This window comes from Ictidomys tridecemlineatus, chromosome 4, assembly GCF_052094955.1.
Source record: "Ictidomys tridecemlineatus isolate mIctTri1 chromosome 4, mIctTri1.hap1, whole genome shotgun sequence".
Lineage (NCBI taxonomy): Eukaryota > Metazoa > Chordata > Mammalia > Rodentia > Sciuridae > Ictidomys > Ictidomys tridecemlineatus.
Genome location: NC_135480.1, coordinates 31,151,403 through 31,177,387, shown reverse-complemented (window position 1 = coordinate 31,177,387; position 25,985 = coordinate 31,151,403). Strand labels below are relative to the sequence as shown.

General features: G+C 34.5%; 1 protein-coding gene across 5 annotated transcripts in view; it reads left to right on the top strand.

Annotated features, from left to right (window-relative positions):
• Hipk3 (homeodomain interacting protein kinase 3) overlaps window positions 1-22,724 on the top strand; it is a 91,165-nt gene extending 68,441 nt beyond the window's left edge. For 2 of the 5 annotated variants that reach the window (XM_040284529.2, XM_040284530.2), the window contains exons 4-17: window positions 5,079-5,198; window positions 6,163-6,249; window positions 6,955-7,139; window positions 8,532-8,691; window positions 9,104-9,227; window positions 13,159-13,280; window positions 13,518-13,645; window positions 13,735-13,896; window positions 14,052-14,114; window positions 14,407-14,703; window positions 15,005-15,145; window positions 16,735-16,970; window positions 17,642-17,769; window positions 18,799-22,724. In XM_040284529.2, the coding sequence (XP_040140463.1) occupies window positions 5,079-5,198; window positions 6,163-6,249; window positions 6,955-7,139; window positions 8,532-8,691; window positions 9,104-9,227; window positions 13,159-13,280; window positions 13,518-13,645; window positions 13,735-13,896; window positions 14,052-14,114; window positions 14,407-14,703; window positions 15,005-15,145; window positions 16,735-16,970; window positions 17,642-17,769; window positions 18,799-19,275 (2,430 nt within the window). In that variant the 3' untranslated portion in view covers window positions 19,276-22,724. The remainder of the gene's footprint in view (window positions 1-5,078; window positions 5,199-6,162; window positions 6,250-6,954; window positions 7,140-8,531; window positions 8,692-9,103; window positions 9,228-13,158; window positions 13,281-13,517; window positions 13,646-13,734; window positions 13,897-14,051; window positions 14,115-14,406; window positions 14,704-15,004; window positions 15,146-16,734; window positions 16,971-17,641; window positions 17,770-18,798) is intronic. The other 3 variants (XM_040284531.2, XM_005327433.4, XM_005327432.5) reach the window with 3 other exon arrangements.
• Window positions 22,725-25,985: the final 3,261 nt, after the last annotated feature.

Genomic DNA, 25,985 nt, shown 5'->3' with positions numbered 1-25,985 from the left:
AAACCATCAGCCATTATATAGACTATCAAGTACTGTAGTTACTTGAACCCTTGTCTGTCTTTTCAGCTGTTTTTTAATCGTGCTAGAAGTCTTTTTAAATACTATTTAAAGATTCTAAGTAGGATCCACGAAATTACCTCATGAAACATACTTTTCATGGTAGCTTTTTAAAAATATTTTTTAGACATTGATGGACCTTTATTTTATTCATTTATATTTATATGTGGTGCTGAGAATCGAGCTCAGTGCCTCACACATGCTAGGCAAGTGCTCTACCACTGAGCCACAGTGCCAGCCCCTTCATAGTAGTTTTTAAGAATGTTCATTGGTTACTAGACAATGTTATTTACTAGTATTTTGATTTTTTAATATGAAGATTGTTTTTGGAGAAACTGCCCTCTTATTCATTATTCATTATTCTTTTTGTGTCTTCCTTATTTGGGAGATCGAGTCAACTCTTTTTAATGGGAAATGTAAGTCAAATTCAACAAAGTCGTTATATAATTTTTTTTTGGTAATAAGCTTATGTTGGATAATAGTAATTTTTATTTAGATGATATGGTATTTAACTTTTAAGCAAGAAAAAATAGAAAATAGAATTTTTTTTAATATTTATTTTTTAGTTGTAGGTGGACACAATACGTTTGTTTATTTTATTTATTTTATGTGATGCTGAGAATCAAACCCAGGGCTAGGCAAGTGCTCTACCACTGAGCCACAACCTCAACCCCAAAATAGAACATTTTAAAAGCGCACATGACAATCACATAATATGTTGTTCTTTAATTCTGTTTTTTAGGGCTTGGTTTTCTATACCAAATGGAATATATAAGAGATAATTAATTTGAGTGACTTGAATGTTCCTGAGACGACTTTAAAAATTATTTAGTATTGATAAATGTAGTTTTATTAGATATTAGGATTGACTTTTATCATCTTCCAGTGACTTTCAACCCATGAACCTTCTCTTTTTTGCGGAGAGGGAGTGGGTACTGGTGATTGAATTCAGAGGCACTTGACCACATCCCCAGCCCTTGAACCTTCTCTTTTAGGTCGGGTTTTCTATAGTCTGTGCCTTCTCTCCTCCATTTGTAGAATACCTCTTAAAAATACCTTTTTAAAAATATTTATTTTTTAGTTTAAAGTGGACACAATATCTTTATTTTTATTTTTATGTGGTACTGAGAATCGAACCCAGTGCCTCACGCATGCCAGGTGAGCACGCTACCACTTGAGCTACATCCCAGCCCCAAAAATAGTTTTTTAAAAAAATTTTCCATTTTCTCTCTCTCTCTCTCTCTCTCTCCCTCCCTCCCTCCCTCCCTCCCTCCCTCCCTCTCTCTCTCTCTCTCTCTCTCTCTCTCTCTCTCTCTCTCTCTCTCTCTCTGTCTCTTTTAGCTTTTTACCCAGCTTCTAACTTTGATGCAGATGTTAGACTATTGCTACCTCTGATAGAGTTGGTAATCTCATCAAACAGTCCCATCATCCCTCGGAAGTGCTGAGGAACCAGTCAACTTCTGACTCTGTGGCATGCTTTTTACTCTGGAACAGGACACCATCTAGTGGCAATTCCAAAGTTGATTTGTTATTATACTCTGAATTTGGACTTAACACGTCTATTCTTGGACTACCTATGTTAGTACTTAAAAGGACCCCAGAGATTATCTATTCATTGTCCTCCCAGTTTTCAAAGGAGAGAAAACAGAAGTACCACAAAATAAATTGATTTGTCAAGTCACAATGCTAATTTTAAAAACAACACAATGACCAAAACCCAAGTTTTCTAAATTCTATTATTGATGGTTAAACAAAAGAAAAGAAAAGAAAACAACAACAACAATAACAACCACAACAAAACTCCAACAAAACCTGGAACAGGTGTTATCTGATGTAGACTAACAATATTTTCAGAATGTTTGTGACTTTGCTTCTGAAGAGTTTGAAAAAATAATATAACATCATTAGTTGAATAATTTTCAATTTAGTGTTTCAAAATAAGTGATTTTCTAAAATATAAATGTAAATGAATAGTAGCGAAGGTTTGGACTCCTTGCTGGTGGTTAGTCTTAGATTTTATACTCTTTTTCAAGTAAGATGTTTGCTCAATAGGCCTAATTAAATGTTTAAATTCAAGATAGGAGAACTTTCCTCTACCCTTAATTTTCTTTAAGAAAAGAATCCTACATTGGTTTGGGAGTCTTATGCTTTTTTCCATCCATGAACATGTTTATAGCGGCAGGGACTGTAGCTCTGTGGTAGAATGCCTGCTTAGTATGTGTAGGACACTAGGTTCAATTCCTGGCCAGATTTTTTTTTTTTCACATTTATTTTTCTTTTTTGTTGGTGGTGCTTGGTATTGAATACAGGGCCTTGTGCATGACATTTAGGCCTATATTACTAAGCTACACTTCCAGCCCTCACATAAGTTTTTAAGACTATTTAATGTGTTTGATTTTCATAGACTTTCCCATCTCCTTAGATTTGGATTTTCTAATTTAGGATGTGATAGGAGCAACAGTGGCATATACCTTTCTCTGTTATCTGTTTGCTATTTTAGTAGTTTCCTTGATAAACTTGGACCCTCAAAACAGGAAATTGGTATTTTTTAAAAAAATTTATTTTAGTTGTTGATAGGCTTTTATTTTATTTATTTATATGTGGCTCTGAGTATCAAACCCAGTGCATCACATGTGCTACACAAGTGCTGTGCCGCTGAGCCACAACCCCAGCCTCAATATTGGTACTTAAAAAAAAGAAAATTATGATTATTATTTTTGCCTTCCAGTGGCAGTTGAGTGAGTGATAGTAATATTACTGATGATTACTTACTGAACTCTTTTATGTGCCAGGAACTGTTAATACTTTACATGAACTCATTTTAAAAAAATTTTTAAAAATTTGTTCTTTTTAGATATACATAACAGTAGAGTGTATTTTGATATATTGTACATATACGTAGTATAATTTATTCTAATTAGGATCCCATTCTTGTGGTTATACATGATATGGAGTTTCACTGGTGGTAGATTCATATATGAACAAAGGAAAGTTACATCTGATTCATTCTACTATCTTTCCTATTCTCGCCCCTCCTACATGAACTTATTTAATGCTCTTAACAACTCTAGAAGGTACACGCTAGTACCTCTTGTTTATAAATGAGGAAACTAGGTTGTGGGGAAGTTAAATACTTCCATATGCCCAAGAATTGAACATAGTTTCTATTAACAGTGGACCTCCATACAACTCATGAGCTCCAAGGCAATATATGGGGGAAGGATTAAAAGTCAAAGGGCCTGGGGCTTCGATTGTGACTCTGGGTTTGATTCTCAGCATCACAAATAAATAAATAAAATAAACAACTAAAAAAAAAAAAAAGGTCAAAGGGCCTAACCAAACCCTGCTCTATTCTGTCCCCCTTCTGTGGTCCTGGTGATCTTTTGGACTTTAGTCTCACCCGATGGATGTCAGCCTATCAGTCACTTGAATGGGTTTCATAGTCTTTGTGTTGGTTTCTCAAATCCTTCAGCCTCTCCTGGTGTCCTATCCCTAGGTTTTGATTCCAGGCAAGGAGCTATAGCCCATGCTTTTTTTTTTTTTTTTTTTTTCTCTTATTTAGTTACTGGGATTGATTGAGCCTAGGGGTACTCTACCACTGAACTATTTCTGAAGCCCATTTTAAATTTTTGAGACGTGGTTGCACTAAGTTGTCCGGGATGGCCTCAAACTTGTAATCCTCATTCTTCACCTTCCTGAGTAGCTGGGATTACCACCATTCCTGGCACCTCTCTCCCTTTAAACCTCTGTTTATTTTATATTCCCAATCATGAGTGAGAGAACCAGTATCTGAGGGCTTGCTGTATACCAGGCACTGTCATAGGTATTGGGGATATATGTACATAAACAGAGTCCCTCCCTATGTGGAACTTAGTTTCTAATAGAGAAGGGGGTAAAAAAAGTAGAAAGTAAATGTATAGGATAACAGATGGTAAAAAGCATAGTGGGGACAAATATGTCCAGAAGGATGGGGCTGCTGAGAAGGGCAGAGCCTGCTTTTATTTATTGGATTGGAAAGCCTTGTGGATAAAGGTGACATTTGAGCCTATTCCTGAAGGAAGTGAGAGAGCCATACGGACACCTGGGAGAAGTATTCCAAACAGAACAACCAGTCCCTGAGGCTGAAGGTTTTTAGTATGCTCCTTGGGAGAGCTTATCTATAACTGTGTGTCTTCCTTTATAGAAACAACTACACATAGGCCGGGGACTCCAGACTCCCTCAGTAGTAATACATCTGGTCTCTCAGTCTGAATTTCTTGAATGCACTACGTACTGTCTCCTCATCCAGTCTCTCAATTCAGGCCTCTGTATGTCGGTCTCCTGCGGCCTTATCTCCTTACCTATTCTTAGGCATTACTTTAAAAATGTAAGTTATGATTCGGGAGTCTGAAGCAGAAAGATCATAAATTTGAGGCCAGCCTGGGAAACATAATGAATTCTGTCTCAAAATAAAAAATTTTAAATAAGGATTAGGAATGTAGTTCAGAGGTAGAGACCCTAGGTTCAATCCCTAGTACTTTACAGAGGGGAGGGCATGGGGGCACAGGACAGTAAGTTGTTAGTTTCTTGCTTGAATTTCTCCATTGATTTTCCATTATCACCTCCTAGAACAAAATTGAAACTTCTTAACTTGTTGATAAGGTTTGTCTGCTAGTTCAGTTTTATCTTTTAACCATTTTTCCCTTGATGAACCTCTGTAGTTCCAGGCTTTGAATGTTTAGGTATTCTCTCTTGATTTTCCATATTTATGTGTATTGTAATTTTAGTACAGGGTTTTTGTCAAGGATCTTTGACTATAAGATTATTTTAAGTATGCCGTTTTTGTCTTTGCATGAAGCATACATTTATTATGGTACTTTAAATACTGTACTATATTTCCCACTAGACTATTAATTTATTGAGGGCACAGATAATACCTTTTCACGTCTGACCCAACATCTGGCATAGTGGCTAAGGTAAGTGTTCAAATAACATCTATTACATGAAAGAATTTAACTGTATTTTTTTAAACGATTTTTCAGATTCGATATATTTCTCAGACTCAAGGTTTACCAGGAGAACAATTGTTAAATGTGGGTACGAAGTCCACAAGATTTTTTTGCAGAGAAACAGATATGTCTCATTCTGGTTGGAGATTAAAGGTAAATCATAAAAAAATAATATTTAGAAAAACAGTTTTCTAAATTGCTTCTTGCACAGGTAATCTCTTCTATGCCTGTTTTTATTTTACTACATTCTATCCTTTTGAACTTTTAAAAATCCTTCTTAAAGAAGGAAGTTCTCTCAGAATAATAGCTCATTTTCTAACCTAACAGTGTAATTAACTCACCTTTAATTTTTATTGATTGATTGATTGATTGGTGTGGTACTGGAAATTGAACTTTTCCACTGATATATACCCCTAGCCCTTTAAAAAAAATTTTTTTTTTTAGTTGTAGATGGGCACAATATCTTTATTTATTTATATGTGGTGCTGAGGATTGAACCCAGTGCCTCACACATGTAAGGCAAGTGTTCTACCACTGAGCCACAACCCCTGCTCCCCTTTTTATTTATTTATCTTTTGAGACACTGTCTCATTAAGTTGCATAGGCTGGCTTCAAACTTGCTGTCTTCCTGCCTCAGTCTCTTAAGTTGCTGGGATTATAGATATTTGCCACTGAACCTGGCTCTTAATGATTTTTTAACTATTATATGCATAACTACATTTGTATTGTGTGCTTGTCTAATCAGTTCTATATTATTAAGCTTTATAGGATGGTAACTGAATCTAAGAACTGAATCTAACCACTTACTGCCTATCCCAAAGACTGTATTGCTAGAGTCTTTGGTGGAATCAGTAAATTCTTAATGATTAGCTTTATAATTAGTTTTTGTTTAAAAGGAGTTGTTATATATGTAATATTTTTCTTTGCTTAAAGCAAGGCTTTTTTTAAAAACTTTTTTGTGCTTTTAAAAATTATATTTTTGTTGTTGCTCTTTTGAAAATGTCACTTGCCTTAGAATGCTCAATGTATTAGACTAAATGTGCCAGGATTAAAGAGATAAAAATTTGCAAATAGTGGCTACTAATATATTATTGTTCTCTTTGATATATGTAATAAGACACTGGAAGAACATGAAGCTGAGACAGGAATGAAGTCTAAAGAAGCCAGAAAGTACATATTCAACAGTCTGGATGATATAGCGCATGTGAGTACCACAGTTACATTTGTTAATCTTCTAAGCTTAAGATGATAGACTTGAATGCCTTGGGTGCCAAAATATGTTAATCATTTCTTTTTTTCTTGATACTGGGAAATTGCACTTTGCCACTGAGCCACATCCCCAGCCCTTTTTCTTTTTTCTTTTGAGATAGGGTCTTGTTAAGTTGCTTAGGGCCTTGCTAAATTGCCAAGGCTGGCCTTGAACTTGTGATCCTCCTAGTGATCCTCCTATCTCAGCCTTCCGAGCCCCTAGGATTACAGGAGTATACTACTATATCCGGCATGTTACTCATTTTCTAAATGACTGTAGAGTAATTGCTGTATTTATGTTTTTCAAATGAAATTGATTCTAAATTTTCAAACTTTCAGAAGCTAAATTGCATGTCTTTATCAAATTTTTAGTTTAGCTATCTTATTACTTAGTAGAAAGTATTTTCTTCAAAAGGAAAAATCCTAGCAAGCAGACTTGGTTTTCCTACATTAGAAATGGTTATTTACTTTCCCTCTGCTTTGAATTTTGTTTGGTACCTCGAAATACTTTGAGGATTTGTTAATTTCAATTGTTTTTATTTATTTCAAAATCATTGTAGTTTCCTATTTTTTAATATATTTTTAAAAAGCTATAATGTTTTAAATCTCCTACCCTCTATGGCTTATTTTTATTTGATGTTTTGAAATTTTGATTTCGTAGGTGAACACAGTGATGGATTTGGAAGGAAGTGATCTTTTGGCTGAGAAAGCGGATAGAAGAGAATTTGTTAGCCTATTGAAGAAAATGTTGCTGATTGATGCAGATTTAAGAATTACTCCAGTTGAGACGCTGAACCATCCTTTTGTTAATATGAAACATCTTTTAGATTTTCCTCATAGCAACCAGTATGTCTGCTTATAATGTTTTGTATTGGTTCTTGAAAAATAATATAGATCTCTAGAAAATCAATGTGTTAAAAAATGATTCTTCATTACATATATGTATTGAGTTAAAAGAAATAGATAAGTTGGCCAAGTTTATGTAGATGGCAGAGTAGAAATAGAACAAATTTGAATTGCGGTTCAATGTTCTTTCTCCAAAAGAACCATACTTAAAATAAGAGCAAGTGGTTTTGGTTTTACATGGCATTTTTACCTTAGTAACCTGTGATATGTAAAAGGAAATATTATCAGTTTTCTCTACCAAGACACATTTCAGTTTTTACAGACCTTAGATCCTGTGTTCTTTTGTGTCCTTCAAACTCCATTTTCCATTCCCTTCATAACTTTGCTCCCTGCATTCTGGAAGAGAAAAAGAGTTTTGTTTTGTTTTGTTTTTTAAAGAGAGAGAGAGAGAGAGAGAGAGAGAGAGAATTTTTTAATATTTATTTTTTAGTTTTCGGCAGACACAACATCTTTGTTTGTATGTGGTGCTGAGGATTGAACCCAGGCCGCACGCATGCCAGGCGAGCGCGCTACCACTTGAGCCATATCCCCAGCCCAGAAAAAGAGTTTTTTGATAGATTATAATAATATATGCTCAAAATCGGAAGGTCTTATCAGAGTTTCCTTAGGCAAATCTTGCAAATTTTTTTTGAGTCCCTAGACCTCCTTTTTAAGGGAGGGGAATAAAGTAAATAATATAAAACAGCTTCATTTACTATTTTAAGATGACTTAACAAAGAAGGCATAGGAATAAATCACTATTTATTATTATGAATTGTCCTTAAAATTGATATTTTCATGAAGCCCCATTACTTACCCCAAATACTTCAGTATATCCTATTGATTCCCACTTTGAAAATAACATTGTAACTACATAGTTAATAAATTTAACTCATTAGTTAAATAGGAGAAACAGAAACTTAGGAAAAAACATTTAGGATAAGGGTCAAAAATGTTGTATGCTATCTACAAAATACCCACTAGATTTTTTAAAAAATATATTTATTTTTTAGTTATAGGTGGACACAATATCTTTATTTTCATGTGGTGTTGAGGCTTGAACCCAGTGCTTCTCGAATGCTAGGCGAGTGCTTTACCTCTGAGCCATAACCTCAGCCCCCCACTATTGCTTTTTTGTCTTAAAATGTTACAGGTAATAATAATACTTTTCCTTGCTTTTAAATTCATTTTTTTTCCTCATAGGATATCCTAGTAAGATGAATATTGGAAATAGGTAGATTAAGTGCAAATCATAGAATTTTATTTTCTAAATTTTTTTTGTTAATATGCAATAATTTTAAACTAGTATAAGCACTTAAAATAATGTAACATCTTTAACTTTTTCATTTGCAGTGTGAAGTCCTGTTTTCATATTATGGATATTTGTAAGTCCCACCCAAATTCATGTGACCCAAATCATCACAACAAAACTTCACTTTTAAGACCAGTTGCTTCAAGTGGCACTGCTACTCTGACAGCAAATTTTACTAAAATTGGAACATTAAGAAGTCAGGTAAGAACTTGTGGTAATTAATAATTATACTCTTAAAAAATTTTATGAGTATTCATTTTGCTTTTGAGGTAGACAAAAGTTTCTTGATGGCACGTGAAATTACAGTGCTGGGAGGACATGGTATAGCTTTTTTATTAAATCCTAAATTTCAAGCTAACGATTGGAACAAATCTATTCAAATTCATTTTTTTACTTTCCTCTTTCATTCTCTCCATATCTTCCACTTGCTCTTCTATGTCACAACTGCCAAAAGTAGAGTTCAACAAATCAGTTTTTAAATTTAATTAATTGGGTCAATTTGTTTTTCTTTTCATGTTCTGGGTCAATTTTTATTGTAGAATTATGATTTTCAGGAATGTGTGTGGCAGTTGGAACACTGCTGTGTGTAATGTGCTATGCATTCTTGTTTCAGGCATTAACCACGTCTGCTCACTCTGTTGTACACCACGGGATACCCCTGCAGGCGGGAACTGCACAGTTTGGTTGTGGTGATGCTTTTCAGCAGACACTGATTATCTGTCCCCCAGCTATTCAAGGTATTCTTTCATTTAAATTGTACTTTGCTAGGCATGGTGGTACATGCCTTTAGTCCCAGCAACTCAGGAGTCTGGATTTGAAGTTTTTTGAATTTTTAAATTTCACTTAAGCATTTGAGCAACTTCTGAAAAATTTTGGTATCTCGAATATGACCAAACAAAGCACCAAGAACATGTTTGTTGACTCGGTTGGAGTAACGTGAAAACAAGTCAAATCTTTAACTACTGTTCAACTTGGTAGCTTTCTTCTCAGCTCTTTAATATGTGTGCATGCTTTGCTTAACAATAGGAATACACTCTGAGAAATGTGTTGTTAAGTGATTTTGTCATTATGACCATCATAGAGCATCCTTACACAAACTAAGATGGCTTCCATGTCACTAGGCAGTAATCTTAAAGGAACATTATAGTATATGTGGTCTTTCATTGACCTACATGTCAATTTGAGTTGTGTGATCATATGGGATTTTCATATAAGGTCTCATTTGGAAGGTTGGGTAACTGAAAGCATTTTTTAAAAATGACAAATGGTTAATTCTCAAGATGAAATTGTGATCTAGTGGTGGCCTTGAGTATCTGTGGCAGTGACCAATCTCTAGTAATAAAATTGCCCACATTATCAAGTTGTTAGCCCTCTTTAAAGATGCTGTTGTGTGTTTTTCTCCAACTGTTTACTGTAAGAATTTTAAATACATAGAAAATGAAAAAAATAATGTCTTCTATTTTATTTTTTATTTTTTTTTTTTAAAGAGAGAGTGAGAGAGGAGAGAGAGAGAATTTTTAATATTTATTTTTTAGTTCTCGGCGGACACAACATCTTTGTTGGTATGTGGTGCTGAGGATCGAACCCGGGCCGCACGCATGCCAGGCGAGCGCAATACCGCTGAGCCACATCCCCAGCCCAATGTCTTCTATTTTAGATTCAACAAGCATTAATATTTTACTATATTTGCATAATTAATCAATATGTATACATATCATCTGAAAGTGAGTGTGGTAGACGTTCTGGTTTTTCTCTTAGGTAAATTTATAATCTATGTTAACAAATAGGTTTTTTGGTTCTGATAATCTCTCCCATGTACCAGAGGCAGTTGGAGGGTCACCCACCCCACACTGTGGTGTATTCCATGAAGATTTGGAGTAGTTTTTTTTTTTTTCTTTTTCAGAGCTTATTTTTTTTTTTAAATTTTATTTATTTTTTAGTTATGGGCGGACACAACATCTTTGTTTTGTATGTGGTGCTGAGGATCGAACCCGGGCCACACGCATGCCAGGCGAGCGCGCTACCGCTTGAGCCACATCCCCAGCCCCAGAGCTTATTTTTTATGTATAAAAAAAAGAGACTTATCAGATACATTTCTAAACAGGATTGAGTAACAGTCTTAAAACATTTCAATAAGGTTAGACAAATCCTTTAACTCTTTATATGGTGTATAATTGATTAAAAAAAATAACTCTTCTGTACATCTGGTAGCAAGTATATGAGTGGTTTATCATGTAGTATCTGCCTTAGAAGTAGACAGTTTCCCCAACTCAGCATCACTATAGAAAATCTCAGTATTGGATTTCTTACCCCTCCCCTTCATGATGTGCCAGTCTATCTGTAAGAAACATTTGTGCAGTTGTGGAGTAGTAATTTTGGTGTGATCCTAGACTGTGTTTTGAAATAAATTTTATGCCTATCTCTTTGACTTAAATTTTTTATTTTACACTGGGGCCATGGTGTATAGGTAATGTATTTATGTTATTAATATAATATATAGATATTTGTACATAGATTCTGTAAGATTGTGCTTATTAAAAAATACTTTAATAGGACTGGGGATGTAGCTCAGATGGTGGAGTGTTTGCCTAGCATGCACAAGGCCCTGGGTTCATCCCCAGAAACCCCCTCCCCAAAAAGTACTTTAGTGTAGAAGACTTAGTCAAACTTTTATTTAACAAATCTGAGTATAACTTATATGTATGAAACAAGCATTTAAAATTATTTAGTAACCTGAAATGTTTAGCCATTCCTCCCCTCTGAATGAAACCTACCATTTTAGAGTGAGATGCATTCCAGCAAGATTCTCCTCTGTAATAAAACAATCTTTATAAGCTTTTTATGTCCCACTTCTCTAATCATTAAAGCAAATCTAATCAAAGACCAAGTTTAAGCTAATTTAATAACTATCAAAAAAGTTAGGATTCTAACCCATTGCTATTGAAGAGAGAAGATATAAGGAAATTCTTCTCACTTCAGGCATTGTTAATAAAGAGAACTTAAGGGCAATTTGATTATTGTTTGGGTTTGGGAGTTTCCTCCTTATCAAAGTGAATTATGCTTTTTTTCTTTCCTTGAAGAAATTGTCTCTTGCCCTGGTATAATTTCACTGCTTATGTGCTTATATTCCATTTCTTAGAGAATTTTCTTATCAAGGCGTACGTTTTGGAAGGGGCAAGAAAATCAGTTAGGAAAAAGAAATGTCTAGACTTTTGTAAAACTTAATCCATACCTAGCTTTTTAGGTAGCGTGAGAAAGTAGAATATACTGGCAGTAAGATAAAAGTCACCTTAGGATTAGCACTTACATTTGTGCAAAAAAAATGTAAGATTGTTTTTCAGTAGGAAAAAAACCAATTATTTTTCTTTTATGACTGAAAAAACAGCCAACATCACCTTTATTCAAAAACCTACAATATTTTTAAGCCATGGGCTACATACTTCAGTCATTGAAGGGCTGCATATTTGACAGTGGTTCCTTAAGGTCATGTTGTCTGGGATTGGGGATGTAGCTCAGTGGTAGAGTGCTTACTTAGCAGGCACAAGGCCCTGGGTTTAGTCCCCAGTACTGCGGTGGTAGGTGGGGGGTGAGCAGGAGATAACATTGCCAGGAGATTTGGTAGTCATCTTCATTTAGTAGTAAAATGCTATGTTGTTCACACAGTTGTGTGAAATTGCCTAACACATTTCTTGCAAGGTATTGGAAGTGACTACTACAGAAGTCTGGAATTATGTAGTTAATTTATTCTAGTTAATTGTTTTTTGACCCTGGATGATGTCCCTAGAATCTTGTTAGTTAAAGCTCTCAGTTGGGGTATCATGCTTATATTTTCTTGTCTCAAAGTTAAGTTGTGTAAGACAATATTTGGAAGGCACTTTGCAATACATTGAACAGAAATACTAACATTAATGGAATTAACATTGCTGGCAAGCCTACTTTTAATTTTCCACATGGATAATTAGGTAGATCTGTTTGTTAAATGGGAAACATTTGTTCTGGAGTTGCAGCAGCTCTCGAGGACTAGAGCACTTGTCCTTTAAGCCATATTGGGCAAAGCTTTGTTATGTCATCAAATTAGGCAGAATAAAATAATGTTATTATTTTGCTTTTCCTTAATGTATATGCCATTCAGAAATTTGGAAATCTCTGGAATTTCCATCCCCTTCACAAACCATCTTGTCCATTGAATTGTGAAATGCACTATATCCCCCTTTTGTTGTCAAGTATGTCAGATCCTGCCACAGCTTCATAGTTAAAAGTTTGTATGATAAGAACATTTACTTGCCAGGGTATCAGTATGTCAAGTACCTTTACCTTCTAGGGCCTTCATTACAGTGGGAGAACGATCTGAAAAGAAAATAAACTACAATAGCAAACTTCAAAGGGAAATGGAAATTTCGAGAAAAATAAATGACTCAACTTTGTGTAGCATTCAAAAAACAAGGAGTTTTTGTTTTGGTAGTGGCAGGCTGAGGCCAGATAACTTTATAACAGTTTTTGGACTGATGTAATACAAAGTAGATAGAAAGTGCATTTCTTTACTAGAGTTATGAAAGTTTTGCATAGGGAATGGTTTTATAAACCCAGACTTTATTTCTTTACATTTAGAATGATTTTATAAATTAAAGCAGAGGAATTTTTTTTTTCTCTTACTGAATCGTTTCACAGGTATTCCTGCAGCACATGGTAAACCCACCAGTTATTCAATAAGGGTGGACAATACAGTTCCACTTGTAACTCAGGCCCCAGCTGTGCAGCCTCTACAGATCCGACCAGGAGTTCTCTCTCAGGTTGGTCATAATTCATTATGTTTTTGCATGTGAGCTGTCCTCTTGACATATAAATAAAGGCACTGATGTATTTGTTTTATTGTCAGCCTGTGCTGTTGGGTCACGTTCAATCCTTTTTGTAGGATATTTGTTGCCTTTAACTTTCATAATTTTATTTGTGACTTTAATACATTTTGAGTTTGAGATGTATGATCTATAACTCAGAGGCTTTTGTTTGGTGGTTCTGTTTTGACACAGCAGACATGGTCTGGTAGAACCCAGCAGATGCTGGTACCTGCCTGGCAGCAGGTAACACCCATGGCTCCTGCTACTGCTACACTAACTTCTGAGGGTGTGGCTGCTTCACAAAGGCTTGGAGACTGGGGGTAAGTTCAAAACAAGAGATTTGTGAATAGTCTGAAAAACATAGATCTTTATAAAGAAGAGATTTAATTTTTCTGAACTTTTTCTTTAGGAAAATGATTTCACACAGCAATCATTACAACTCAGTGATGCCACAGCCTCTTCTAACAAATCAGATAACTTTATCAGCCCCTCAGCCAATTAGTGTGGGCATTGCACATGTTGTCTGGCCTCAGCCTGCCACTACCAAGAAAAATAAACTGTGTCAGAACAGGTGGGTATTGGTACTTCAACTTTTCTTGCATTTTGAGATTTAATCTTTAAAATGAATTTTGCATGTACACTAAAGGGTCACTCTGTTGTATTCAAAATGACCTCTTTGATAGCTTTGTTACAAACACTAAGCGAGCTCCCTTCTCAATTTCTCAGAGGTATTTTGGTAAAACTAATGGAATGGGAGCCAGGAAGAGAGGAAATAAATGCTTTCTGTTGGTAAGATTGTCTTTCTTGCCCTTTTGATTTATTATCTACCTATAACGTAGCAATTATAGACATTCAGATATAACATTTACCAAATATGGCCACTTAAATGTATATAAATGCAATCTACACTAATATTTTTAGAAATATTCTATATTTCACAAAAACTCCTGATATGTCAGTGCATTATGTACACACACTTGAACAAGTGAAGGTTTGCATTGTTCAGTTCAACAGATATATTAGAGAAATGTCATTTCCATATTTTAATTATAGAAATTACAAATTATTCCTTTGGTTGCAGGAGTAATTCATTGCAGAATACCAGTATTCCACATTCAGCATTTATTTCTCCAAAGATAATAAATGGAAAAGATGTTGAGGAAGTAAGTTGTGTAGAAACACAAGACAATCATAACTCAGAAGTAGAGGCAAGAGATTGCTGTGAAGCGTCTGTCAGACAGGACTCTGATTCATCGGTTTCAGAAAAGCAGCGGCAAACCATCATCATCTCCGATTCCCCGAGTCCTGCAGTGAGTGTGATCACTATCAGCAGTGACACTGATGAGGAAGAGACTTCACCAAGACATTCCCTCAGAGAGTAAGTGCCCAACTCAGCATCCTTAAAGAATGATGGTGGTGCCCCTAGAGTGCTGAAAAATACCTGTGACAACCTTGTTAGTTTGGAGTAAAACCTTCAGATGAGATAATCAGGTTCTAGACAAAGTGGATATGCTACATCAAATTTGTTGTGATTACTGTTGTATTTTTAAGCTTTAAATTTTAGTCCATGTAGCTCATTCTTAACATTTCCTATCCTTAAATTAAAAATGTAAATTCTGGTTACTTTGAGAGTATCTTCTCATTTTTTACCCATATTTTTCCCTTCCCTCTTCCACTAGATGTAAAGGTAATCTAGATTGTGAAGCTTGCCAGAGCACTTTGAATATTGATCGGATGTGTTCATTAAGTAGTCCTGATAGTACTCTGAGCACCAGCTCCTCAGGGCAGTCCAGCCCATCCCCTTGCAAGAGACCAAACAGGTAAGAGAATTTCAATAATAGTATGTAATAAATATTAAATCTACTAAAAAGCCTATAATTTCTTTTGTTGTTGTATAAGTTAATAAGTATCTGTCAATTTACCACAGTGAATTCTCTCTTAAACATGATTTTTTAACTAGATCACTTTTTTGTGGATTCAGGTTTTTAATAGAATTTTTTTTCATTATTATAGAACAATTCTAAATGAAAAATTGAAATTTCTATGAAGTAATTTTTAAAGAATCGTCTGTTTTCGAAAAGGTTAAAAAAAAAATTCCACTTTTTCAACTTGAGCTCCAGAGACTACTATGTAATAAATTCTGATTAAAAACATTTGTTGGAACAAAATTAAAAAAAGAATATTTTGCATAATGAATTACTGACTGACCCACTATTCTAGAGCAGCCACTGTGATTTTTTTTTTTTTTTAAATCATTGATGATGTGTTTGCATGGTTTTGTCCATATTTCCTTTTCTAGGCCTCTTTTTAGCTGGGGACATGTACTGCCACTAAGACAGTAAGCTTCTCATAACCAGCATGATCTGTTAACATCTTAATAGATAAGCCACAAGAACTTTCATGAAATACATTGGATTTCAGTTTTTAGAATTTTTTTTGTCAACAATAATACTTTAAAAAATTTTAAGAGTTAATTTTGAACACTTCTCTTTTTCCTTAGTCAGGAAACATGGCATTAAATACTAATAGGCAAAGCTCTGTGGAAGTTATAAAGTCTTTTTAATATATTCTCTTCTTATAAATTACTTACAATGTGGTTTGGAAATTGATGTGTTCAGCTTATATATTAATATACACACATAAATTATGCATATACACATAAATATGCATACAAGATAAAAAGGAAAATAAAATGTACATATAAAAAGAGATGTTTCAAATTGTATGAAATGAGTGATTAAAACAAACACTAGTGTAGAAACTTTAAACAGTGAGATCTTGTCGGGGCCTGAGAACAATCAACAGTAGAAGAAATTTGAGACTCTGCCTAGGCCTGTAGAGCAATCTGGAAGACTTTTGAAAAGGCACATGTCTGAAATATCCCAGTCACATGCTATGTGTTTGTATATTTCATTTAAATTATCCAGAACAATACTTCTGTCTAGATGAAATTATGTAGAATTTATAAAGGAGAATTTTATGAAGTACCACTAAGGATCAAGTGGGAAGAGAAAAAATACAGTACTGAAAGGATTTTTCTAAAACAGGATGGAATTGGGTTTAATGATTGAATAGAGAATGAGTTTTAGGGTCTAGAATTCTTTGAAAACATGATATGTTGGTAAAGGAAAAATGAGTAATTATGTAAAATAGCTGAGTAAGATTCTTTTAAATTTACTGGAGCCTGGATATTACTCAATATCAGATCTATCTATCTATCTATCTATCTATCTATCTATCTATCTATCTATCTATTATTTATTTATTTATTTATTTTTATGTGGTGCTGAGGATCAAACCCAGCGCCTTGCACATGCTAGGTGAGCACTCTACTGCTGAGCCACAGCCCCAGCCCCACAATATCAGATTTAATGTTAAAAATATTACTTATAAAACTGCTTTCTTGTAGTATGTCAGATGAAGAACAAGAAAGTGGTTGTGATACTGTTGATGGCTCTCCAACATCAGACTCTTCAGGGCATGACAGTCCATTTACAGAGAGCAGTTTTGTGGAGGACACTCACCAAAATACAGACATGGCAACTTCTGCTGACATAGAAACCAAGCCAGCTGTTTGTACTGTTGTGGTGCCACCAATGGCAATAGAAAATGGATTAAATGCCGATGAGCATATGGCAAACACAGGTAAACTGAGTCCTCCTGTTTCTCTTATTGTCTTTTCTTTAAAATTATCTTTTTAGTTGTAGATGGACACAATATCTGTATTTTATTTATTTATTTTTATGTGGTGCTGAGGATTGAACCCAGTGCTTCATGCATACGAAGCAAGCGCTCTACCACTAACCTACAGCCACAGCCCTCTTATTATCCTTAAAAGGTCTTAATTTATTAGGAATATCAGAAAATACGATTGCCAAAAGTTATCTCTGTATTTCTGCTTTATCCTTGCCCTGTGTATTGTATGGAGGAAATCTCTTCTGATATCATCTAGTGCTTAGAAACCATAAGCTCCTTTACTTAATTTTTTTAAATTTAATAATTTTACTTTATTTTCTTTTTGGTACTGGGGATTAAACCCAGGGCTGCTCTACCACATCCTCAGCCCTTTTTAGTTTTTATTTTGATACAGGGTCTCACTGATTGCTGAGGCTGGCTTTGAATTTGTTTCCTGCCTGCCTTAGCCTCCTGAGTCTGCTGAGATGTAAGCATGTGCCACCACAACCACACCCAGCTCTTTTTTCTTTTTATTTAATTTTAAGGTTCTTAAGGCACTATGGTGCAAAATACGTAAAGACTTTTCTAATTTTTATTAGGGGAGGAAAAAGGACCAACTCTCATATTTTGTTTGTTGCCAGATTCTACATGCCAGCCATTAATAAAAGGACGATCTGCCCCTGGAAGATTAAACCAGCCTTCCGCAGTGGGTAATCGTCAGCAAAAATTGACATCAGCATTCCAGCAGCAGCATTTGAACTTCAGCCAAGTAAGTTTTATATGTGAATATGTAAAGGTGTTTAGTATTCAAGTTTAGAGGTGTCCCCTCTCCATCCTTAGAGGAATAAGGACTCTGAAACTGTAAGCAGTCTTAATAAATTTTCCCCATTTCATTACCCAAGTGACTAAAGTGTAACCTGCTTACTAGGATGATTAATAGAATTATCCATAGAATTTATAGTCTTCTTTTAATACGGTTAAGTTTTCAGTCAAATTTGGAGTGGGGAAGAATGCTGGGGATTGAACATGCTAGGCAAGCATTCTACCACTGAACTATATCTGTAGCCCTCTTAGACAAAGTTTTAGTATTTGTTGTCTCTCTTTAAAATCAGAACATATGCACATGGATTCATAGCTATATTTTTTGTGTGTTAGTAGAGATGATCTCTTGGACACTCTTTTGGCAGTTGTGTTTTAGTTGGGAAGAGAAAAAAAATCACAAATATTGGGAGTTGGACCTGGGTTCAAATATTAGTTGTGCCACACACTATATATATATTACCTTGGCCAGGTCTCTTCAACAAATCAGAATCACAGTTAATGGGAAGTAATAGTTATATCATGGGATTGTTCTGGAATTTAATAAAATGTTAATTTTATATATAGTAAGTACTCCAATGATATCTGTTAGTAGTGCTAGGGGCAGTAATAGTACTAGCAGCAGTAGGGGCAGGGTTAATACTATAATAATATGTAGTAATAAATATTACAACGCATGTGTATATATCTCATTGGTGTTTTTCTCTCTTTTGCTTATATTAATGTAAGCTAACGTTCCGAGAGATCTACTATTGACTAATTAGTCACAGTTCCTTCTTTCTGTCCTTTGATCTTATAAGTTTTTTTTAAAGCTTTTGTTTTTTAAAATACTTTTTTTTTCAATTGTAGATGGACATAATACCTTTATTTTTATGTGGTGCTGAGGATTGAACCCATGTGCTAGGCAAGCTTTCTACCACTGAGCTACAACTCCAGCCCCTAAAATAAGTTATTAATCATTTTTTTTCCTTTGTGTTAGGTTCAACACTTTGGATCTGGGCATCAAGAGTGGAATGGAAATTTTGGGCATCGAAGACAGCAAGCTTATATCCCTACTAGTGTTACCAGTAATCCATTCACTCTTTCTCATGGAAGTCCTAACCATACAGCAGTACATGCCCACCTGGCTGGAAATACACACCTTGGAGGACAGCCTACTCTGCTTCCATACCCATCATCAGCTACCCTCAGTAGTGCTGCACCAGTGGCCCACCTCTTAGCCTCTCCATGTACCTCAAGACCTATGTTACAGCATCCAACTTATAATATCTCCCATCCCAGTGGCATAGTTCACCAAGTCCCAGTGGGCATAAATCCCCGTCTGTTACCATCCCCAACCATTCATCAGACTCAATACAAACCAATCTTCCCACCACATTCTTACATTGCAGCATCACCTGCATATACTGGATTTCCATTGAGTCCAACAAAACTCAGCCAGTATCCATATATGTGAAAAAAAAAAAAAGTATATTGAGGAAGCTCAATGATACAAACATATGATTAAAAATAAAAACATGGTATTTAATAAAAATTAGCCATGGCACAAGAAAATTATTTTTGAATCATGTAGACTTGGGTGCAATTTAAACAACTTTGAGCTTTAAAAAATCTCACTTTTAATGTGTTTTGCACATTTGGTATAACTTGTCTTTGGTCATGTTATCTTCTTATGTAGTAACTCTAGACAGGTGACTTATGGGAGCAGAAGTCCAGTTTTGCTCCTGCTATTTTTTATAAAATTGCCTTCTAACTAGTGCAAGACACGTCCACATTTGGGAAGCCATTCTGTGTACAGACTTAGAGCAACAGATGCACATGTGTCAGAATTACAGCATACAAGTGAATTGTATTATCTGTGTCTTAGTGTATAAATGTTGGGTCACTTAACCTGAGAAATTGAGCTATTGTTCTTTACATTTGCATGTGTCTTTTGCATGGGCAAAATGTTGCCTAGACTTTGCTCTTAATGTTGTTCTAATAATCTCAGCTGCATTGTAAACCGTTCCCACACATAGTGCCTTAAATATTTGAGGTTGTTAATGTTATTACCTATCTATAAATGTTGAGGACTGCAGCACTTAAAATTCAGACCTACTTTTTAGTTTTCTTTTGATAGAGTAGTGTTCATTTTTGGTTTTGTGTGGTATGATTTCAGATAGTAGCTGTTTTTTCCTTATTAAGAGGGCAGCATGTTTGCTATAGCTGAATTCTGCTGTCTGATTTTTCAGAATGATCTAGCTTCAAGAAAAGCAGTTAGTAGTGCTTAAGAAAAATTGATACAGTATCTAATGGATAGTTGATAACTGTCACAGCACAGCATTTTATATACTGTTAAGTGAAACTGCAATACAATCTAAGTTTATTTTGGAAGTGTTTGCTGTATAATTGGACTTAATAAAATGTTTAGAGGTGCAGTAGGCATGACATTGAGTAGATAATGAAAGAAAATGCAAAATGCTCATTGATTCATGATGTGGTTTCATCTTAGCTTGGGCAAACCATGCAGTATTTAATAAATAGTAGCAGAATATTTACTATTGAAGCTTGAAAAGATGTGAGTTCTTTGTGTGCAATTTTTCATTTATGCATGTGAGAGGGTTTTTGTTTTTTTGGTTATTTTTTTATAGTATTTTTACATTGTAGTACTTGTTTTGCTTGTTGGTGGTGTTGCTTATTTAATACATTCCGTCAGGGACAGAAATTACATGCTTTTTTTCCTAGGAAGTGTGTCTTGGGTCCCCTCCCCCCCTTTTCCCCCTTGGTGGTGATGGTGGTGATGTTTAAATGAAGTTGCTTTTACAGCACCAAAGACTTAATCATCCATTTCCTATATAAAAGGTAGCTACTTTTTGCATAGACCTCAAGTATATTGTAGTGTAGAGGTGGAATTTAAGGAAAGGTATTAAACTGAGGCTGTGTTTTAGCTTACAGACAAGTAATAAATTGTATCATTTATCTTGAATGTATCATAGATAAGCTGCTATATAACGATTGCCACTTCAGATAGCTGTGAAATTAGGTGATTAACTAGTTGTTATTTAGCCTTCTAATTTCTGTATAAGTCTAATTACATGAAATAGAAGTTGGGGTTTTGATTTTTTTACTTTGCTTTTCTGTTTGAAGTGTCATTGTAACTACTGTATTGTAAATGATGGAAAATAATTGCATATGTTATTTTGGGGTGTGTTATTTGCATCAGTATTTTATCTATTAATGTTTGTGCTCATCACTGCATATAAAAAACTTGGATGTATCAATGTAACTTAATTTTTTATTTTCATACTGGCATTGTAGACACTTGAGAAAGCTGTATCTTGCAGGCTTGACTTAACTTTTTTTCCTTAAAAATCTGGAATATAATCTTATAACATTTACTGGAATAAACAGTACGAAGCATTTGAGTGTAAAACTCTCCAAATGTTTTGGATTTACAGCGTTTGTTTAATAAATGAATTGCATACCATTAGGACAGCTCTAGGACAGCATTGATGATAAGCTAATAATGGATAAACTTTTCTTTACTCCATTAATACAAGCAGTGTTTTATTTAATAATCATCAATGAAATAAATGTGCCTGAAATTGATTTTAAAAATTACAGTATTAGATCATAAAATAAAAACCAGCAGTACATTTTTAGTCACACTGAAAATGAAGGACTTAATTTTCCCCACAAGTTTCAGTGTTTTTAGTAATCAATTCTATGCATTTTATATAAATAGAAATATATATATATATAATACACTTAAAAAGGAGTAGACTAAGATTAATTTAAAAGATTATTTACAGATGACATGTTTATGGAGTCACTATTTAAGTAAATTTGCTGCCCTCCACAGCCTTCTAATTTTATTTATATGGTCCAGCAGATTACTGGTATCTGCTCACTTCTTAGAAAAGAATCAATGCTGGCAACGGATGTTTCAGAAACACCAAGTGCAAAAGATTGATCATATCTCACAGGTACAAAACCAGTGCAGTTTTCTTTTTGTTCAGGGCTGTGTTTGCTACCCTGAAATGGTGTATCTTCTGTTATTTAAGTTCCAAGGCCGAGGTAGTCTTGTTAACAATTGACTAAATGGTAAAGGTCGACATTTTCATACTACAGTAATAATTTTGTTAAAGGCATATCGCATTTAACTTACACTGCTCTTAATGCAATCATGGGCTTTTTAAAGTGTTTAAACTTTTCAAAATCCAGCTAAAGTCTAAATTTAGCATATTGACAAGGAATCTGGATTTATACCCTATTTAAAACCATTTTTAACAGTTTTCTTTGGTTTAATGCTTTCTTAAATAAAACACTGCATGATTTCCAGGTTGCATATTTGCATACTATTTTAATTTGCAAATTATTTTTTATCAAATATCCTGATATTTAGTGGTTTTTTTTCTTTCAGGGTGTTTAATTAAACATTACTATGTTAGCAAAAACTTTTCATTTTTTAAATCTCTACTACTAATTTTAAACTTGGTTTGTGTTAAGTGAAAGTTAAATCATACACTGCAAGGTGTAGGAAGATTTGTTTTAATGAACCCAATGATATAGATTTGATTACCAAGTTTGAACTGTTAACTGTTTAACAATTTTAGACTTGTGGCTTTCTTTCTTTGATTTGTTTGTTTTTGCTTTGACTTCTATGCTACACTAGTTTGCCATGTAGCAATTGCACTGTGCAATATTACAATAAGGACTGGGAAAATTTTTATGGATGTAATGTCTATTACAGTTTGCGATAGTATTTCTCTCTAGTTCTCAGTGATTTAAATGTGACCAAGCCTTCTGTACTTTGTCACAAAAAGCGGGTTTTCCAGGTGACTATTTTGGTGAGTGTCAAAAATAAGAATTTATGGTGTATTACTGTTGATTCACTTTGAATTAAAATATATATATTGCAGCAAACAGTTTGTTGACTTTTTTTCCACTTCAATACTGCTAACAGGATAGAGAAAGAAAAGATTTAACAGTACTAAGAACTCAATATATTTACTTCATCTCATTTAACTCAAGATAGTTGTGAGATAGTTATATGAATGAGGACACAAGCACAGAATATTTAGGTCACTTGCCCAGAGTCACAGTTGGAGTATGAATCTCAGATGAACCAGGAACCAGAACTAATCTACTTTTCAATGTTTCTTTTTAAACTGAAGTCTGAGATGTGTGCCGGAAGTAGCAGGAACCACAGGTTTGCTGTGGTCCATTTTCCTTGAAATTTAGGTTTTCTCAAGTATTTTTTTTTTAATATTTTTTAAATTTATTTTTTAGATTTTGGAGGACACAACATCTTTTTTTTGTATGTGGTGCTGAGGATCGAACCTCGGCTGCATGCATGCCAGGCGAGCGCGCTTGAGCCACATCCCCAGCCCTTCTCAAGTATTTTTGAGGGAAATATTTCTCTTTATTACACATAGTCAAAGAAAAGGGAATTCTCATAAGGTTTTAAAATATGAAACATTAGACTTTAAAAGAATGTAGTTGTAGTAGACCAGTTTGTTATGTCCTAAATACAACCTTTCACTTTTCCCCCTCTATCTTTAGGGAATCACCAACAGGAAAGTTTTGGGGGAGAGTCTTCCACTCAGAACTCACCAATGATTAAAAGTTTTTGTTTTTTGATGCTAGGGATAGAACCCAGGGTCTCATGCATGCTAAACCAAAAACCACTAGTGGGAATATATGTTTTTTTCTCTTTTAGTAAACATTTAATTGAAATATAACATTTGTGAACTATTTAGTATCTGCCTTCTTCCATTCAACACTTCATTTGTAAGATGCTTTCATCTTGTGTGTAGTTTTTTCATTTATACTCATTGCTGTCTGGTATGCAACTGTGTGCACATACTACAATTTGTCTATTTTGTTGATGGTCATTTGAATAGTTTCCACTTTTTTAACCTATTATGGATAGTGCTGCTGTGAATGTTAACCATATCTTTTGGTGAACACACATATGCATGCATTTCCTTTGAATATATATGTAGGTATGGCATTGTTAGATCATAAGGTACATGTGTTTCTCTTCATTTGATTCTGCCAAGTAGTATTCCAAAGTGCTTGAATTAATTTATACTTAGCAGTTTCTGAGCATTCTAGTTGCCACATATCCTCATTACACACATACTTTTTTATTTCTTTTAGTTATTTTGAGGGTGAGTTCTTCAAGATTATAATGAGCATTTTCATTTAGGCCAATGCACTGATCCTACATGTAGATGAAAAACCTAATTTTGCAATTTTCTTGAGAGTAAGTTGGCAATTGGAAATTCTAAGAAGTATCTAGTTAATGATTGATTGTATTCCCGCATTATTGTAAAGTTCTGTGCTTTACCACAGAACTATATCTCAGCCCTTTTTATTTTGAGACAGTTTTGCTAAATTGCTGAGGCTGATCTCAAACTTATGATGTTCTTTCCTCAGCCTCCAAGATTGCTGGTATTGCAGGCATGCACCACCATACCTGGCAGTATTCAGCTAATTAAATGGACTAAAAACATAAAAAATAAAAATCATTTCTAAAGGGGGATAATAGGATGAAAACAAAATCTTTGAATAACACATTTAAACCAGCCAATAAATAAAATTTCTCATTCAAGCACCATGTTAGAAAAATGAGAGGACAGTCACAAACTGAAAGAAAATGTTCATAATATAGACCTCTTAACAAAGATTGGTATTCATCCTCTCATGTGGACAACGGTAACAACAGCCATTCTGGTCTTCCACTTAAAAGAGTAACCTACTGCATGGGATAGTCAGACTGATCTTAAAACATACAGATCAGGTCATGTTGTTTGCCCACTTAATACCCTCTCACAGTGTCCTAAAATACATGGAATTAAATTTACACTCATTTCTTTAACAAAAGGCTACACACCCATCTTACAGTTGCATTTTCTATCTCCTGTCCCCATCTACATGCTGCTCTGGCTATGCTGGCCAATTTCCTATTTTGCTCATATTAAAAGCTCAATTCTTTTTTTAAATTTTTTAAAATTAGTTACATGACAGTACAATGATCTTGACATATCATACATTTGAATCAGATGGGATATAATTTCTCATTTTTTCTTAGTGTACAGGTTGCAGAATTACATCAGTCATGCAGTCACGTATAGAAAAGCGCATTCTTGAGTTTAGGTCTTTGTACTTGCTGCTGCTTCCCCTGCATAGTTGATTAGCATTCTTTTTAAAAAAATTAAAATTTGTTTTAATTAGTTATTCATGACAGTAGAATGCATTTATGCACTTTTGATATACATAGATGGGATATAATGTCTCATTTTTCTGAGAGTACATGCTGTAGAATCATATTGGTCATGTAGTCTCATACATACATAAAGTAATAATGTCTGTTTCATTCTGCTATTCTTCCTATCCCACATCCCCTCCCCTCCCCTCTCTTCACTTCCCTCTACCCAATTTGAGGTAACAGCTACTCTTCTCTAGTGCCCCCGCCCTATTGTGAATTAGCATCTGCATATAGAGAAAACCTTTGGCCTTTGGTTTTGTGGGATTGGCTTATTTAGCTTAGCATGATTTTCTCCATCTCCATTTACTGACAAATGCCATAATTTTATTTTTCTTTAAAACTGAGTAATATTCCATTGGGGGAATATATATATATATATAATCTCACATTTTCTTTATTCATTCATCTATTGAAGGACACTTAGGTTAGTTCCATAGTTTAGCTATTGTGAATTGAGCTGCTATAAATTTTGACATGGCTGTATTACTGTATTACTGCTGATTTTAAGTCCTTTGGGTATAACCCAGGAGTGGAGTAGCTAGGTCATATGGCAGTTCCATTCCAAGTTTTCTGAGGAATCTCCATACTGCTTTCCATAGTGGTTGCACCAATTTGCAGTCCCTTTTTGTGTGTACCTTTTTCCCCTACATTCTCACCAGCATTTATTGTTGCCTGTATTCTTGATGATTGCCATTCTGACAGGAGATGAAATCTTTGTGTAGTTTTTATTTGCATTTCTCTTATTGCTAAAGATGTTGAACACTTTTTCATATATTTGTTGATCGATTGTATTTCTTTGAAGTATCTGTTCAGTTCCTTAGCCCATTTATTGATTGGGTTATGTTTTTTTTTGTGTGTGTGTGTGTGTTAAGCTTTTAAAATTCTTTATATATCCTAGAGATTAACGCTTT